The sequence below is a fragment of the Bidens hawaiensis genome, unplaced genomic scaffold (genome assembly GCF_021521415.1).
Source record: "Bidens hawaiensis isolate Kalapana, Puna unplaced genomic scaffold, B.hawaiensis_p1.1 tig00065050_1, whole genome shotgun sequence".
NCBI classification, from domain to species: domain Eukaryota; kingdom Viridiplantae; phylum Streptophyta; class Magnoliopsida; order Asterales; family Asteraceae; genus Bidens; species Bidens hawaiensis.
In genome coordinates, this window is record NW_027501610.1 from 29,982 (window position 1) to 47,647 (window position 17,666).

Genomic DNA, 17,666 nt, shown 5'->3' on the forward strand with positions numbered 1-17,666 from the left:
AAACTTGTATATTATTTATTTCTAATATTTATTTATTTTTGAATTTTTTTATATTATAAAGTAGGGATATACCAAAAATTAATATATGACTTATGAAAGTTAATAATATACTTATGGTTTAATGATAAATTGTTTCACAAATGAATGAGATAATATAACCTGATTTAAAAGCTATATGTGTTTGATGAGACTAAAGACCCATTTATTTTTTTATTACAAATTGGTTTTTTAATTATAAATAATAATATATCTTTTTTAAATAAGTCATATATTAATTTTTGGTATATCCCTACTTTATAGGATTATTATATCAAATATTTGGTGAGATTAGTTTTTAATTTAATGAGATGTTATAACCCGTTTAAGAAATATATGGGTTTGATAAGAACCATATCCGTGAGTTCGGGTCAAATGCATAAGAAGCCTCAATTTAAAAATCAAGCAAATCTGGTGACTCCAAAAAAAAGGGGAGCGACCACATCGCGACACCTAGTATTTTTGGTTACGGAAGTTGTTTTATATTGTTTGTTCTAATATTTACTTATTTTTTGAATTTATATTTTTTTATTGTATGAAAGTTAATAATATACTTATGAATAATTTTTAATTTAATGAGATGTTATAACCCGTTTAAGGAATATATGGGTTTGGTAAGATCTATACCCATGAATTCGGGTCAAATGCATGAGAAACCTCCATTTAAAAATCAAACAAATCTAATAACTCCAAAAAGAGAGGAAGTGACCACATCGCGACACATAGGTTTTTTATGTTTTTGTTTATATATATTATAGATAGATATAGAGTAAGATGGATAGATTGGTAGTTTAAATAAATAAAAACAATAGTAAGTTATGTTGCAGGGCGGATTATCTGATGAGTGATTTGAGTCCAATAGTTTAGGGTTGATCATCAGTAATATAATATTAAAACCCAGTGCAATCTCACCGGATTCCTCATCAGTCTCCATCTCTACATATTCTATTAGGTTTGTAGGGGGGTTTGTTTGTTTACAATGTTTGACTGGCAACAGTACACTCAATCAATATTATTCGGCCTCATATTCTCCTTCCTTGTAGCTAAGCTTTTCTCAGTTATCTTCTCCTTTCGCGACCAAAATCTCCGTATCACTCGTGCCAACTCCGACGAGTCGGAAGATGATGCGGATGCTGCTAGGGTTTACAGTACGGACGATGAAAAACAACCCTTGATTGGTACTGATGATGATGATGACGACTGGGAAGGTGTGGAGAGTACGGAATTAGACGAGGCGTTTAGTGCTGCCACTGCGTTTGTAGCGGCCACCGCGGCTGATCGCTCTTCGCAGAAGGTTTCTAGCGAGTTGCAGTTGCAGCTTTATGGATTGTATAAAATTGCCACTGAGGGGCCTTGTACTGCTCCCCAGCCTTCTGCCCTTAAAATCACTGCTCGGAGCAAATGGTAAATTTATTTCTTCTGTATCCGGTATAGTTGCAGTCATTATGATACTATGCTGCTATGAAACTTTTTATGTTGCTTACTTGATTTCAAATTGTGTATATTTTGTCTTGCTTAATAAGTAGGGTTTTTTGAACCAGAGAGTAATATATGTTGCATAAAATTTAGAAATGTATGCTTGTTACATTATACATACGATGTTAAAATGTAAAGTAATCGGTATGTAATGGAAAAAAAAGATTGAAGTATGTTACGTTTTCATAAATCTAGACCTAATAACTATGTTTAACCCGATCCTTGAACTTTTTTATTCCAACTATTTTGAATAGGCTAACATGTGGCGTGCAGAGATACATGCTATTAAGTGTTGACATGGGTCTCTTATATTCACAATGTTCATTTAGATACTTAAACTCTTTGTAGATTCTCAGTGTTATCCTTATGACTCCAATATTACCATTTAGCACAGATTGAATTTTAATCTGCGTGAAAAGGGTAAGTTGATTTTTAGTTTAAGAAAACATAGACTTTTCAGTTGCTTGAAGAATATCTCATGTTAAATTTATACTTTTTATGTTCCTGTGAATGCTTAATATTACTGTAACTTTATTTGGTAAATGTAAACCTTTTCAGTTCCTATTAAGGTGTATTTTTTGACATTGTTATCTTTTCTTCAAACAAAATATTGAAAAAAGCTGCTAATAATCGAAGTCTCTTATGATCATATCAAGCATGCAACTCTTTTTCAAATTAATTTTAATGAGATGTGCATAAAGTTCATATATTAAATGGACATATACAGCTGCGCAATGGTCATATACTTTATATATATGACGTGTATCCTGTGTGTGCGCTATAGGAACGCATGGCAGAAACTGGGAGCAATGCCTGCAGAAGAAGCAATGCAAAAGTATCTTGAGATTATTACAGAGTTATACCCTACTTGGGCTGCTGGCTCAACTTCTGTATGATGATTCTCTCTTTCTATTCTCAAATAGTTTCTAGAAGCATTGCATTGATCATTATTTACCATATTTTACTCGGTTTTTTGATGCAATAATTCACAGAAGAAAAGAGGTGAAAATGCTGATGAACGATCAAGTAATGATCACAGACCTATGGGACCTGTTTTCAGCTCTTTTATCCATGAAGAGGAGTCTGATGAGTTGTAAGTTCCTAAAACTTTATGGTTGAGATCACTGCTATGAAAAGCTTTTGGTTGTCTTCTTGTTACATGTTACATGCTGTATGCAGAGTCGTTATGTTGTTAGTGTAGTATATAGTTCTATGTAGATGTTAACATAGAGAAATTTTAAGTTTTTTGATTGATTGTTAGTTGGCTGCTATGTGTATACTTAACTCTCGACTGCGTGAATTTGTTTTTAATTGCTTTTAATTCTGTGCTTATGAAGTATAAAAATTATTAGCATAGCCATCGATGGTAATTGTTTACACTAGGATTATTTCAAAATTCATGTATGTGTATATGAGTAATTAATAATGTTTTTTTTTTCTCAACTCTTTTTTATCAGAAAATTAGATGCTATACACGCCTTTGCAAGAGAAGGCGATACAGAGAACTTGATCAAGTGTGTTGAGGCTGGCATTCCTGTGGATATAAAGGGTTTATTACATTCTTATTCTTGAAGTCAAATAGTCAATTTAGTTATCCTTTATTTTTCTTTTCATTTTCTTTTTAACGAAGGACTAATGCTTCCTAGAAACATATTTTTTATTGGCCATACAAATATACAATATATAGCGAAACATGTGTGAAGTTACGGGCATAGGGGACTAATGCTTGCTTATAACTTTATATGCATTTATTGAACTATCTTTCTTTATATTCTGAATATCATCTACAAACTGCAGATAGTGAGGGTCGGGCCCCTTTGCATTGGGCTGTTGATCGTGGTCATATTGAAACTGCAGAGTTGCTTTTGAGCCGGAATGCTGATGTGAACTTAAAGGTAATATTGATGTCAATCATTTTGTTAATTGACATTAGAGTTAGAACTTATAATGTGTACTTGAAATTGCGTCAGTTTGGGTTATATCCAACCCCAATTGGTAAACCAGGTTAATTTATAAAGTTAGTCAAGCCTAAATGAAATGGGTCAAAGTGTCAAACTGTTTTAAAGTCCTTTTATTTGAAATTTTGAATACTTTCAACCTATTAAATTAATTTGTTCAAAAATTTTATATATTGTTTTAATAATACAGTTTTTATAATCATATTTTACACACTAATTATTTATAAGATTCAAATGAAAGTTGGACAAAAATTGTTGGCGGTCGAACTCTACCTGACTGCACAGTTTCAGGCCCTTAGTTAAAAGTTAGTTCACATATTCATAGGCTTGTAAACGAACTGGATGAATATGAACGGGACATGTTCACATATTCATGGGCATGCAAACGAACTGAATGGACATGAACGGGGCACGGTTCATGTTCTTTCATTTAACTTTAGCTGAACAAGCGATTGAAAACGAACAACTAAACTTACGGGATTTTCTTATTTGTGTATTTTTGTTATCAAAATGAACGTGTTCGTGTTCATTCTGAGTATAAACGAACGGCTCAAGAACGTAAACAAACGGGCATAACAGGAACATAGATGAACGAACATAATTGAGTGAAACCAGTTAAAAATTAATGTGATCATCAATATGTTGGGCCTAAAAAGTTACTACAACTAGACTAAATTGTAATGAACCTAAAAATTTAAATAAGTATATAAACGAACTTAAAAAAAATAAACTTAAATAATCATAAACTGACGAACATAACCGAAGGTAAACAAACGGACTTAACAGTTGTAGATTATTATTTAACGCTCAAACCTTCCAAAAGTTATCCGAAGGTAACCGAAGGTTTGAGCGTTAAATATGCCGGGTTAAAAGTTATCCAAGGTGCATATTTAACACTCAAACCTTCCTAAATAGCTGAGCTATGTTTTTCTAGATAGTTAAAGATTATTATTGAAACACTATGAATTTGGACACGTATCAATTGTTTATAAACGCATACAAGTTTTATACAAAAAGTGATTAAAGCCAACACAACCACGTAACAAAAAGTCAACTCTTAGCTGCCACCGGTAACAAACTCGTATATGTGTTTATGAAGGATAACGAGGGGCAGACACCATTGCATTATGCTGCTGTTTGTGAGAGAGAACACATAGCTGAGCTGCTTGTGAAGAAAAATGCTTCAACGGATATAAAAGACGATGATGGAAACTACCCCTTCGATCTTTGTGATTCAAAATGGCCCTGGATTCAACCCCAAAGTATCCCCTCTTAATTGATAAATTTTCATTTTGTATTGTAAGTTTTCATGTGTTTTGAAATTAGAAATCAAACATGGTTGATTTCAGTTTTGTATTTGTGTTTAAAAAACTAAGGTAGTGTTTGTTATGTAGTAATGACAGACGGAATGGAATGATTCATTACGTGGGAATGAAATAAGAGGTGTTTGGTTGCACAATGAAATGGAATCATCCATTACACATGGAATCTCATTCCATCAAAACCATTCCTTCCCACTCCCCTTCTTTTTTTTCATTCCATTCCTTCTTCAACCTACTTTCTCAACAACATCATCATCTAACAACAACAACCGCCACCACCACCATCTGACCACCACTGCCACCGTCGCCGCCACCACCTCCGCCGCCACCACCGTTGCCGCCACCACTACCTGACTGCCACCGTCGCCATCACCACCTCCTCCACCACCAAAGCTACCACCGCCACCATCGTCGCCATAACCACGGAAACCATTGTCACCGTTGCCAACCGACCATAACCGCCACCACCACTATCATTGCCTGGCCACCACCACCCTACCACCGCCATCGTTACCAATGCTACCATCGCTTGACCACCACCACCACAACCACCACCCCCGCCGCCTGAATGCCACCACCACCAACGTCGCCACCGCCACCACCATTTTCATCTCCAAAGCTACCACCACCATCGCCATTTCAGTTTTTTTGTTAAAAATTTATATATATATATATATATATATATTGGGATAGGAATATTTTTATTATTTCTATTTCATTCTTTAAAATTTTTTCGGATACCAAACAACATAAAGTAATTATTCATTTCATTCTCATATGTTAACCAAACAAGACAAAGGAATGGTAATGATCTATTTCATTCCTTTGTCCATTCCTTCCCTCATTCCATTCCTCCTTCATTATATTCCTTTCAACCAAACATACCGTAATAGTTTATAGACAACAATAGATGATATTTTGTGCTTAAGTTCTCTTAACTTTCTTTAAAATTGGTTATTATTTAAGAAATGCTGGTTTTAAACAAAACTTGTCACTTTACTTGTTTTACTTGGAAGTATTTTTTGATTGCTTTCTACTGACGTATAGAATTAATCTTTAATATGAAAATAATTTAAAATGATGTTCCGTTAAGTTTCAAGAATCAGTTGAAAGATTTGTTGCAAGTTTGAAAAAAATAGAGAACTCCAACACATAATTTAAAGAACATGTTTTGTTATGTTAGACGGGTATATAATCTACACTAGTTTTGAGGTTTATGTATTATACATGTAATAATTAATGCTAATTTTAAACTTTACCCATTAAATTAAATATAATCAACAAAATGATCATATCTTACAATACTATTAAAGCAATACAATATTTCACATGACATTCAATTAAAGTGTCCACATCAATGCCATATTATTGTCAAGTCACTATTTTCTTTCTTATTATTTCCAAATTATCTCAAAACCTTTTTTATTAAATCAAAAATACTTGAAGAAGACGGGATTCGAACCCGGGTGTGACCAAGATAAATGTTTTAAGAAAATCCTCTTTAGCCATTCCACCAAACTCTAATGATGTCTCTAGAAAAATCTATAATATTTATAAACGAAAACATAAAAATCCTATGTGTCGCGATGTGGTCGCTTCCCTTTTTTTTGGAGTTAACAGATTTGCTTGATTTTTAAATGGAGGTTTCTCATGCATTTGACCCGAATTCACGAGTATGGGTCTTACCAAACCCAGATATTCCTTAAACGGGTTATAACATCTCATTAAATTATATATTATTCTCACCAAATTATTGATGTGAAAATACTATAAAATATGATATACTAAAAATTATTATATGATTTTTTTTAAAAGACATTATTTATAATTAAGAAACAATTTTATAGTAAAATAAATAAGCGGGTCTTAGGTCTCACCAAACCCGGATAACTTTTAAGCCGGGTTATAACATCTTAGTTATTTGTGAAACTTTTTTATCATCAAACTCTAAGTGTATTATACATTTCCTTACAATAAATAAAATTAAACTCCAAAAAAATATATGAATATTAAAAACGAATAATGTAAAACAGCCCCCGTATACGGAGGATAAAAACTAGTAAACATATATACTTAGACATATGGTGTAGTGTACATGTCCTATAAATGAAAATCTGAAAAGTTAATCCAATTCAATATATTCAATGGTTCAAAATCAATAAAATAAATATAAAATCTTGAGACAATAATAATCAAATGGATATTAACCCAAAAAAAAAAGAAAAAACTCATATTATATATAAAAATTTGTTATATATATATATAAAGGATAGAATACGAAAATCCTTCATCGTACAATAGGCATGCAACATTCTGGAACGTCCATCTTCAATAACCATCATAATCCTAAAATCACAATTACGCGAGCTGGCCTTCATCAACCTCTTCTCCCGTCGATTTCGTCCACCTTCACCATCGCCGTTCAACGATTCCGTCCACCATCTACCTTCGCGACCACCATCTTCATCCGACACAATCATCAATCGTTGCTCACATGTCAGTTGATAAAATTGCCCAATTGAAATTGAAATTGATGAACTAATTGATCAATTAAACTTTGAAATTGGTCCAATTAATCATCAATTTGAAGTTTCAATTAATCAATTTTGAGTTTTGCAGAAACTCAGTTGCAGAAGCTCCATAGTTTGTTCATATAATCGAATGAATGATCAAATTAACGGTCGATTGATGATTGTTTGATGATTATGAGATTATATGAAGTGATTTCCGTGTTCAATTTCATGTTTACAGGTGTTTAATTTTTTTTTGTTAGTTTTAGAAGTTCTGAACACCCGGAACTTCTAAACTTTATCAGAACTTCAAAACTTTTTTGACACCCAGAACTTATTAGAACTTCTAAACTTTATCAGAAATTCTAAACTTTTTTTAACAACCTGAACTTCTTAGAACTTATTAAAATGTTTAAATATGTTCATTTTTTTGAACACCCGGATCTTCTTTGAATGTATTAGAACGTTTAAAGATGTTCTTTTTTGGTCAGAACGTTTAAAGGTATTCAGTTTTGTTTTAGAACGTTTAAACATAATATTTGTACTAAACTTATAAACAACATTATTTAAAAACGTATAAACAGGACGTATAAACTTTTTGTACTAAACTTTTTAAAGTTTAATTGATCATGTTCTGAACGTTTACAGAACGTATAACACGTTTAAACAGAACGTATAAACTTAATGTTAATACGTTCAATGTCAAAACCCAGAACTCAAAACTCAAAATTGATCGACGGAAGCTTCAAATTGATGATTAATTGGAATAATTTCAAGGTTAATTGATTAATTAGGCTCATCAACAATTTCAATTTCTATTTCAATAGGAAATTGCGTAACTGACCTGTGACCAACGATCGATGGTGCTGCTCATGACAGTAGACGATGGTCGCGACGGTGGACTTTGACGGGTATGCGTTAAGTATTTTTTGATTAATTACAATTATGCCACTAAGCAGTTTTAATTTCAATTAGAATCGGTGGTGCAGGAAGTCGTGTATGTAATGTACGATAAGCGATTATTGTACGTTAATTCACCCCTATACACACACACACACACACACACACATCCACACACACACACACACACTTACTATTATTTATTACGTCATCCGGGTCAATGTCCGGTCCACCCTCCCGGTTCAATATGACCTATGACCTAGTAAGGAGTCCGGGTCAACATCCAGTCCGGGTCTGAAAAAATTGCATACACCATATTTAAACCTTAAGATTTTTCAACCCTAATCATTTTAATCTCTCTCTCTCTCTCTGCTTATTACCTACACCATCTCTTATATTCCGATAATGTAGATGAGGATTAATCATTTTCCGGTAAGGTTATATTTTATACTCTAATGGCCAACATGTTACATGATTTTCCGGTAAGGTTTTATATTTATTTTAGTTGTTATATGATTTTGTTATAATCTCTTTAGTTTGTTTATCAAAATCCAAGATTGAATTGATATTTTGAAGTTATTACGGTTTTCCGGTAAGGTTTATTTGCTACTCTAATGTCCGATTATCATATTATTCCTTATTTTATTTACAATTGTTTTTGTTTTTCGTTTTTGTTTGTATTTATATTAATTATTATATTATTTTCTTTTAAACTCTTTAGGTTTAATATCAAAATCGAAGATACAATGGAGATTTTCCCTATTTCGTTTTTCCGGTAACGCGATTCAAATATTCTGGTTATCAATTAGAACATCAATTTTACATTTGTTTACATAATTCAAATCTTCCTTAGTTGGTAATTTATTTATTATGTGATATTAATATTTAATTTTCTCATTTCAGGTTATGTCCCCAACTTTTATTACAATTTTCATCCGTGTGTAACACAGACTTTCATTGTTAAACATGTTATTATTTTAACGGTATAATTAATTTGCGTGGTGCGTTGAACACTAAGGCCTCTTCACTCGACGTAATCAGAATTTCTTCTCAAACATGATATTGTTTTTTAAATTTTAGGTGGTGAAACAAAATGAGTTTATTTTGTTAGAATATTTTAAGAAGTTGATGGTGGTTTAATATGAAAGAACATGTTTAGGTCTTTTGTTGATGTTTTTTGGTGGTTTTGGTGCATAATAACTTATTGTAACTTAAAACTTTTAATATCTAGAAATTGTAAATGGTTAACGTTTTGGTCCGAAAGTTAAAGAAGTTTTGTGTTGTTTGAATTTGTTGTTTAAATTTATTATGTTTGTTGACATGTTTTTCCACCCGTGTGTAACACGGGTCTATACCCTAGTATTGTTAATACAATTACAATATACATTAAAATTACAGAAATTACAATATAAGATTACACAAATATTTTTTCAAATAAGTCAAACCTTTCTTGTACACTACATTTGTGATTTGTGATTGTATTGGCCAGTATATATTGTTTATCAAAAAACAAAATCTTTAGTCCATGTTTACTTGTAACTCTTGATAAGATAACATATAGGTATGCTTATAACTCTTCCATGTGACAAATGAGGTTCTTCAAGTACATACTAACCCTAAATAAATGATAATGTATTCATAAAACTAACCAAAAAATTAATAAGAAATCATGAACTTAAAATATAATACCTTTTAATCAATTTTAGGTCGTCTCCGAGAATTGTTAAAAAATTTTTGGCGAAGGCGAAAAAGTTTTTAGCCGTTAAGTGAAAGGGGAATTTGAAACAGTTTAATTTTTAAATGGACTTAATTGGTTATGATTTGGTTGTGTAAAAAACCTCTTGTAAAAAGAATAGGGTTAAATGCCTAAGTGAGGTTAGAACCCACAACCTTTTGGTTGGAAACCATACCCCTTTGCCACTAAACAAAGCTAGTGGTTGTGTAATTAAGTTTAAACATTAAATATACATATTGTTTTCAATAAAACTATATATAATCTGTTTAAAAAAATTACCGGCCCTAGTAGGGTGTCGGCCGAGGTCCTTCAACCACCCGGCCCTGGCGTTTAGCGAGGTAAGGGTTGTGAAGTGAGCGGCAAGGACGCCAAGTATACCACATAGCTTTAGAATAGACAAGCGTCTAATTTTAACTTAGGGTCTATTTGGTATGGAGTAATGGAATGGGCTATGGAATGAAATGAGCGAAAAAATAGAATGGATGAGATAATGGAATGATTTATTACCATTCCATTGGCATGTTTGGTTACCATGTGGGAATGAAATGAATTATTAGTTTTTTTTTAATTTTTTTATAAGCTAGAAAACACCGGAATAAAATAAAAATGGTAGTGAGTGGAGGTGGGCAGCGAGCAGTAATGGTGGTGGGTGGTGGTGGCGGTGGTGAGCGGTGGTGGCGACGGAGGGAGCCGGGAGCGATTGTTGGTAGTGGTAGGTGGTGGTGGTAAGCGACGAGTGGCGGGCGGTGATGGCCGGTTGGTGGTGGTGGTGGTGGTAGTGGGCGGTGCTGATAGGTGGTGGAGGGTGGTTAGTGGTGGAGGCGGTGGTTGATTGTGATGGCAGGCGATGGAGGCGGCGGTGGGTGGTGGCAACGGTAGAGGTGTTGGTGGGGAGAGGCAATGGGTAGTGCTGGTGGGAGGGTGGTGGAGGTGATATAGTGTGAAAGATGGATGAAATGAAAAAAAAAACAGGGGGTAAATGGAATGACTTTGGGATATTTTAGGAAGAATGAAATGAACATGGTAATCGGTTATTCCATTCCATCGACCAACTAAACACATCTTTTTCATCCATTACGTCTCTCATTCACGCATACCAAACGCTACCTTAAAGTTACTCACCAGAGGGAATTTTAGTCTTTCAAATGTTGATCAGTTCTTCATGTAAGTAATAGAAAACATGATAAATACTAAACCTATGAACCTGTTACAGCAGGGAGAGTAGTAACTGAAGTAGGGTATGATGTAGTCAGCATGCTTGTCATCTTGATCGAGTTCCCCTTTAGGATGTATAGTTAAGGATGGTTAGGGTTCTTGAGAGGAACCCGGTTTAGAAGAGAGAGGAGACACGTGATTTTCTTATGTGTGTGAGATTAGGTTGTGATGTTAATTTATTCTCTCTATATATACACCCAAGGGGAAACCCTTTATTAGCTATTAAGAGTAATATGACCCATCAACAATTACTAAGCTAATATATAATAAGGTATAATTAATTATTTTGATCTATTATTATATAAATGATAATGATGGCCATATAAATAAATACATAAAATATATTTATTCTTACATTTTCCCACTTGGCCGAGTAATCATTTATTATGAGTATTAGATAAGCCTGATCAAGAGTTAACACTCATTTTAGTTTTAAACTCAAACTGGAGCAGAGAAATACAGTCATTGAATTGAACATCAGCTCAAGACCCCCATTAATCATACTGCAGTCCTTATTTAAAACCTAAGTAGTTATGATCAAAATATTCAAGTAAGCCCTTCAGAACGTTTGATTTGTATATTTAATTCGTCTATATGTCATTATGCATGCATAACATATTAAGAGACGTACAAAATCAAAACTGATGAGGAAATTTAATAGTTAATCATTCATAGTACGATATGCAGTTGTACGTGGTCATTAATAAACCCCTCATGATTATAAGAGCTTTCATAATACTTATGGGTAATAGACCTTTAGTTATAGGATCCTTAAGCATATCATGAATGTATTCGATATGAAAATTTAGATTCCTCAATTCGTTCATAAACGAATAATTAATTTCATCTCATAATTTAATGCAGCACATATCAAACTGTTACTGTTTGAGAAAACATGGTAGCTGACGTTATCACAATTAGTCTTCAATATATAAGTTATTTGGAGTTTAATAAAACTTATTAGTCCACTTAATAAATATTCAACAACATTTATTGACAACAATGTTGTAATTAATCAACATATTATGTTGTTATGACTTAGGTTATTGTTATCAGTTCATTATGACTCCTCCATGAGATAGATTTATCTACTGACATAAGAATATATCCCGAAAATTACATTTTCTTATCTCTGAATATGACAAAATTTAGAGTAATATACCGGTTTGAATTCTCACTTCTTCTTTTAAATTATAGTCTTTCGTTTCTTTTAAAGATATTTTAATACTCTTTTAGATGTTTCACATTAATCTAGGCATATCTAGTGTGTTACAATTTTGAGTAATATCTGAACGAGTATAGACTTGCACCTACATAAGGCTTCTACTTAATGAAGCATAAGGTAATAATCTCAATGATCCTATTATCCTCTAAATAGAGCAATATTGTTTGTTACATGTGTAAGGACCCATTTAAGATAAAACTTACAGAACAAAACTAATGCCCCTTTGGGTCTATCTCAGAATGTTATGATGTCTATTATGTAAGGGATATCTTTGAGATATTTCATATCAAAGTTTGTGAACAATGCTTTGACTTATGTAACATATACTTGTCAGAAGAATGTCATCTATATAAGGACAAGTTTGTTTTTAGTTGCTCCCACTCATCTTGAGTTAGGTACATTAATTCACTTGGTTTTTGATGAAAATAATTGTATAAATATTTCATCAAATTTTGATGTTTGCATTAACCCATATATGGATTTTATTGACTTATAGACTAAATGTTCATTAACCTTTAGTTTATAACATTTAGGTTGTTTTATGAGCATGTAGATATGTAAGTCAGTTATTAGGGAAAGTTGTTTTAATGTTCTTCTAACGTAGCTCTTTAACTATTATAAGCTACTTGAATAGTGATGATCCTCATAGAAATGTTTTATAATATAGTTTATAAGATTCTTTGATGATTTATTCCCTTTTGAATCTAACCTTTAATAATCAATTATTCTTCTTAGTGTCTTAACGTTTGTGTTAGGATTTAGTTTAGTTATGAACACCTTTAGGTGATTCAACCAAATCTCAAAACGTTAGCGACTTATGGAGTCAATTATGATTGATGATAATGGTTTATTATAAGGGGTATGATCATTAAACTTTCCAACATCCAATTCAACTTTAGTTAGGGAGGTTACATAAGTATCAAATTTAGTAGGTTTTAAAACCTAGATGGCCTCCTAAGTTGATTATTGGGTAATTTTAAAAGTCTCAGTTTTATGGATTAGCTCTTAGTTAGGTTGCTATCATTTTCAAGATTCTAAGTGTGTAAGATTTGGCGCAGTATAGCGTACAAGAGGTGTAATTGGAGTAAAATTAATCTCTCTTCCCCCCCGCCTCTTGTACTTCTAACAAGTCATTATAAAGACTTTTACTGCTCCCTGACCTTAGAAACCTTTAGGAAATTAGCATACTTAGGGTCAGTATTTAAAGACCAATAGATTCTAACATAGAAACAAGTTAATAATATAAGTTGTTGCAGTTTCTCTTGGTGAGGATTAATTTAGTAAGAAATCTGAATTTGTCTACGTTTAAGCAACAATGAAACTTTTGTAAGAGTAGTAGTAAATTTTAAAGAGATAAGTTTTGATGGAATAGTGTTATGATGGAGCAGTGTCTTGTACAAGAGGTGTATTTGAGATAATATCAGGTTTTCACTCCCCCACCTCTTGAAAATCTTGTAAGTTATGATTGAGACACTTAAGGCTCCCACTGATCTTTAATATCTCTAGGAAAAATACAAGAGAAGTTTCAATGATGTACATGACGTGGGAATCGGTCATATATATGTTAGAATTGATTTGATTCCATTAACGTCCAGATGTCATAATAAACTTAAAGGACATATTTAGAAGAAATCGTATTAAGTATATATGAACGGATCTCTTTAAGACCGCGGACCATAAAATACTGATTAGATACAAGTAAATAGCATTTTAAATGATAAAAGAATTATGTCTGAATATTCCGTTTGAATAAGTTTCACGAATGTCAGTGAAATATAACTTATGTTGGACCTATACTTATTCCTTAAGCCAAGTAATGATTAGGGCATTTAACACATGATTTATAATCACTAGGAATGAGATTATATGAAAAATCACCCTCATCAACCATGTCATGATTTCTCATGAAATTTGGTTTTAATAGATGAATATTATAGGTCTTATTTTTCTTTCGTTAAATTTTTATTTGCATTATAACAAAAGTTGTGAAAGTATACATTATCATCTAGTTCTATTTTATAAATGTTTCAATCCATATATTGATAACAAATAATATAAGAGTTTAAGGTAAGAGTGACTTTATGTTGGCTATGCAAACCTTATAACTGTCATAATGTAACTTAAGTATTGATACTAAATTCTGATTAATCTTCAGAATATTTAAGGTATCATAAAGTGTAATTAAAAGACAGTTTATCATGGTTCTAATAACCTTAACATTTAAATTTGTCATTAACACTCATGTTAGTTATTTGTTGATTTCGGGTAAACATATAGAACTAGACTCAACAAATCATGTGTTAATGGGAATATTAGGATTGGCAGACTTATATATCATTATTATACAACTATCAATTTTAGCCAGTTGTTCTTTTGAACTATGGATAGTCTTGTAATGTCTATGCCTAATCTAATGGCATATTTTTGCAATGGGACTTCTCCTTAAGAAACCTAAAGCTGGAAGTAATACTTGTATTTTGTCTATGAACCTTAGAATTATCCTCTTTTAGGTTTTAGTGGTTGTGAGTTGAATAACATCTTACTTATAGCACCAAACATTTCTTTTCGTGTACATATGTTGCTGATCAACACACTCATTTTCCTTTGTTGCTTTTGAGTGTTATAGTTGATTCGTAAGGCACCAAATTGTACAGCTGAAAATTTTAGTATGTAATGTACTAAAAAAATGTATTTATTTCCATGTTTAAGCCCTTAATTTTATCGGTCATGGTATTTTACATTATGATGTATTCGGTAATGCCATTTAACCTTATAGTTAGAATTTTCAAGAAAGAATGCATGCATCTTATGAGTTATTTTGATTAGTCTTAGGAAAAACTAAATCAAGAATAACTCTAGTGATAACATTTATTTAAATAAATTATTGATTATCATTATTATAAGAGAAATTATGATTGACGCATCCCATTTGTTATGCTCTAGTTTTTAATATAATGATTGTTGTTATTAGAAAGAGCAGTAGGATAGTAATATCATGTCTTAATGGATAATTAAAACTGAGAAGAGCTAAATGTTATTAAAACTTTTTATGATGTAAAACTTATATTATGTTTTAATATTAGAGTGGATGATTTTGACGATATAGTTATTTATAGAAGAAAATTATAGTGAGTAATGTTAAGGGATATTAAATAATACAGATTAAATTTACGATTATTAGATTAATGAAGGATCATTAATGTGGGGATCATTATATTTTATTGAATATGTGAAATGTCTATTATTAACATCAAATAGACTATAATTAAATGTTCTACTTAAACAAAAAATAAATCACCTTTGGACAGAATTAAAATTTATTTAAGTATGTGTGCAAAACAGTTATATCACATCACTTTTGGGCAGAAGTGATACAATTATTTTAATTATGCACGTGCTAGTTTTGCTGAAAAAAATGTAACACATCACCTTTGGGCAGAAGTGAGACATTTATATCATGTTAGGCAAAAACTAACAAAAGCTTTTAGTTAGACTTGAATGACAGGGTAGATGTAACAAATCACCTTTGGGCAGAAGTGATACATCAAAGTTCATTCAAGTTAAGCCATTTTAGTTTTGTAAAACATTTAATGTTGTTTAAGTTAAACAAAACGAATCAATTAAGGATGTTCGCGGTGGTAGGATGAGTTCTCGGTCAACCCTTGAGTTTTCGTTTAGTGGGATGATTCTTGGTAAAATGTAGGTTCACAGTAAAATAATTAGTTACCGGAGAAATAAACCAACAACCATTAGCCTCAAATCAATAACCGTTAATCCTAATAAACCATCAAACCATGAACCTAATCCGATAAAATTGATGCAACTAGCAACTAGCTATAAAAGATTTTGATTATAATTTCATAAAATGTAATGTATATATCTAAGTTTATAATTCGATTACAATTGATAATAATAATTAATAATAATAATAATTATCGAAAGTTACTTACGGAGATAACACAATTTTAGTAAATAAAATCAAATCCTAATTGCTAAGGGATTTAAAATCCAATTTTAATGTGTTATTTTATTTTCAAAATTTAAAGAATACATAAAAAAACAAATTTTAGAAGATATAACAAATAGTTAGAAAACAAATTACATCCATAAATAATGATGGACTTTGTAACAGTTCGGAAATTTTGATGAACAAACCTTTTTTTTTGAAAGCTTATAATTAATCTTCTGTGTGAATTTGAATCACGCTTTTAATCAAAAAAATTTTCCAACTTTAATTTCAATTTTAGGGAAAATATGAAAAACTGATTAAACAACATCGCTCTGATACCACATGTTGATCAGTTCTTCATGTAAGTAATAGAAAACATGATAAATATTAAACCTATGAATCTGTTACAGCAGGGAGAGTAGTAACTGCAGCAGTGTATGATGTAGTCGACATGCTTGTCATCTTGATCGAGTTCCCCTTTAGGATGTATAGTTAAGGATGGTTAGGGTTCTTGAGAGGAACCCGGTTTAGAAGAGAGAGGACACCCATGATTTTCTTATGTGTGTGAGATTAGGTTGTGATGTTAATTTATTCTATCTATATATACACCCAAGAGGAAACCCTTTATTAGCTATTAAGAGTAATATGACCCATCAACAATTACTAAGCTAATATATAATAAGGTATAATTAATTATTTTGATCTATTATTATATAAATGATAATGATGGCCATATAAAAAAATATATAAAATATATTTATTCTTACATCAAATATATACATATATATATATATATTAACATTCCTCTTTAAATATTAATTTTCTTTTTTCCTTCATTCAGTTTTTTTCTACGAGTTTAAATCGATGGATCATACAAAAGTGATGATTTGCTATTATGGAAGACAAGAACATGCTGGACTAACCCACACTTTGGTCGTCGTTCATATTGTTGCCCTTATTGGTTTTGAATTTTACCTTTCAATTTTAACTAAAATTAATTTGTCAACATGAATTTATATAGCTTGAAAAGTCACAGTTGCTATAATGAGTATAGCAAATAATGAGAGTATGACGTTTCAAGAGTGTGATCTTATCAAAGTTTCCTAACATGCTAAGAATCATAGAAAACACGACCGGTTAGTCTCATCGTAGGAGGGGGCCTCCTATGATCAACCTCCAGCGTGAGAATCATTGATATGATACAATAACGAGATTGTAGGAGAGAGAGATAGAGAGAGAGAGAGAGTTTAGAGAAAATAGACTGAACGAGAATGAATAATACCTTTGGCGAATTGTCCTATTTATAGGCAGTTTAGATGCTTCTCCGAGAAAGTTGAAGC

General features: G+C 31.8%; 1 protein-coding gene across 1 annotated transcript; it reads left to right on the forward strand.

The window, feature by feature from the left end:
* Window positions 1–1,010: 1,010 nt before the first annotated feature.
* Window positions 1,011–4,746, forward strand: LOC143604405 (acyl-CoA-binding domain-containing protein 1-like). The gene is made up of 6 exons (XM_077080898.1): window positions 1,011–1,440; window positions 2,297–2,402; window positions 2,505–2,605; window positions 2,970–3,061; window positions 3,310–3,407; window positions 4,570–4,746. Exons 1-6 carry the CDS (start codon window positions 1,016–1,018, stop codon window positions 4,744–4,746), a joined length of 999 nt encoding a protein of 332 aa, XP_076937013.1. The 5' UTR covers window positions 1,011–1,015.
* Window positions 4,747–17,666: the final 12,920 nt, after the last annotated feature.

Excerpts from the sequence above, each read along its gene's own strand:
- LOC143604405 (XM_077080898.1), top strand. The coding sequence starts at position 1,016 with ATGTTTGACTGGCAACAGTACACTCAATCAATATTATTCGGCCTCATA. Across the intron at positions 1,441-2,296 it reads ATCACTGCTCGGAGCAAATG|GAACGCATGGCAGAAACTGG; the intron begins GTAAATTTATTT and ends TGTGCGCTATAG. Across the intron at positions 2,606-2,969 it reads GAAGAGGAGTCTGATGAGTT|AAAATTAGATGCTATACACG; the intron begins GTAAGTTCCTAA and ends CTTTTTTATCAG.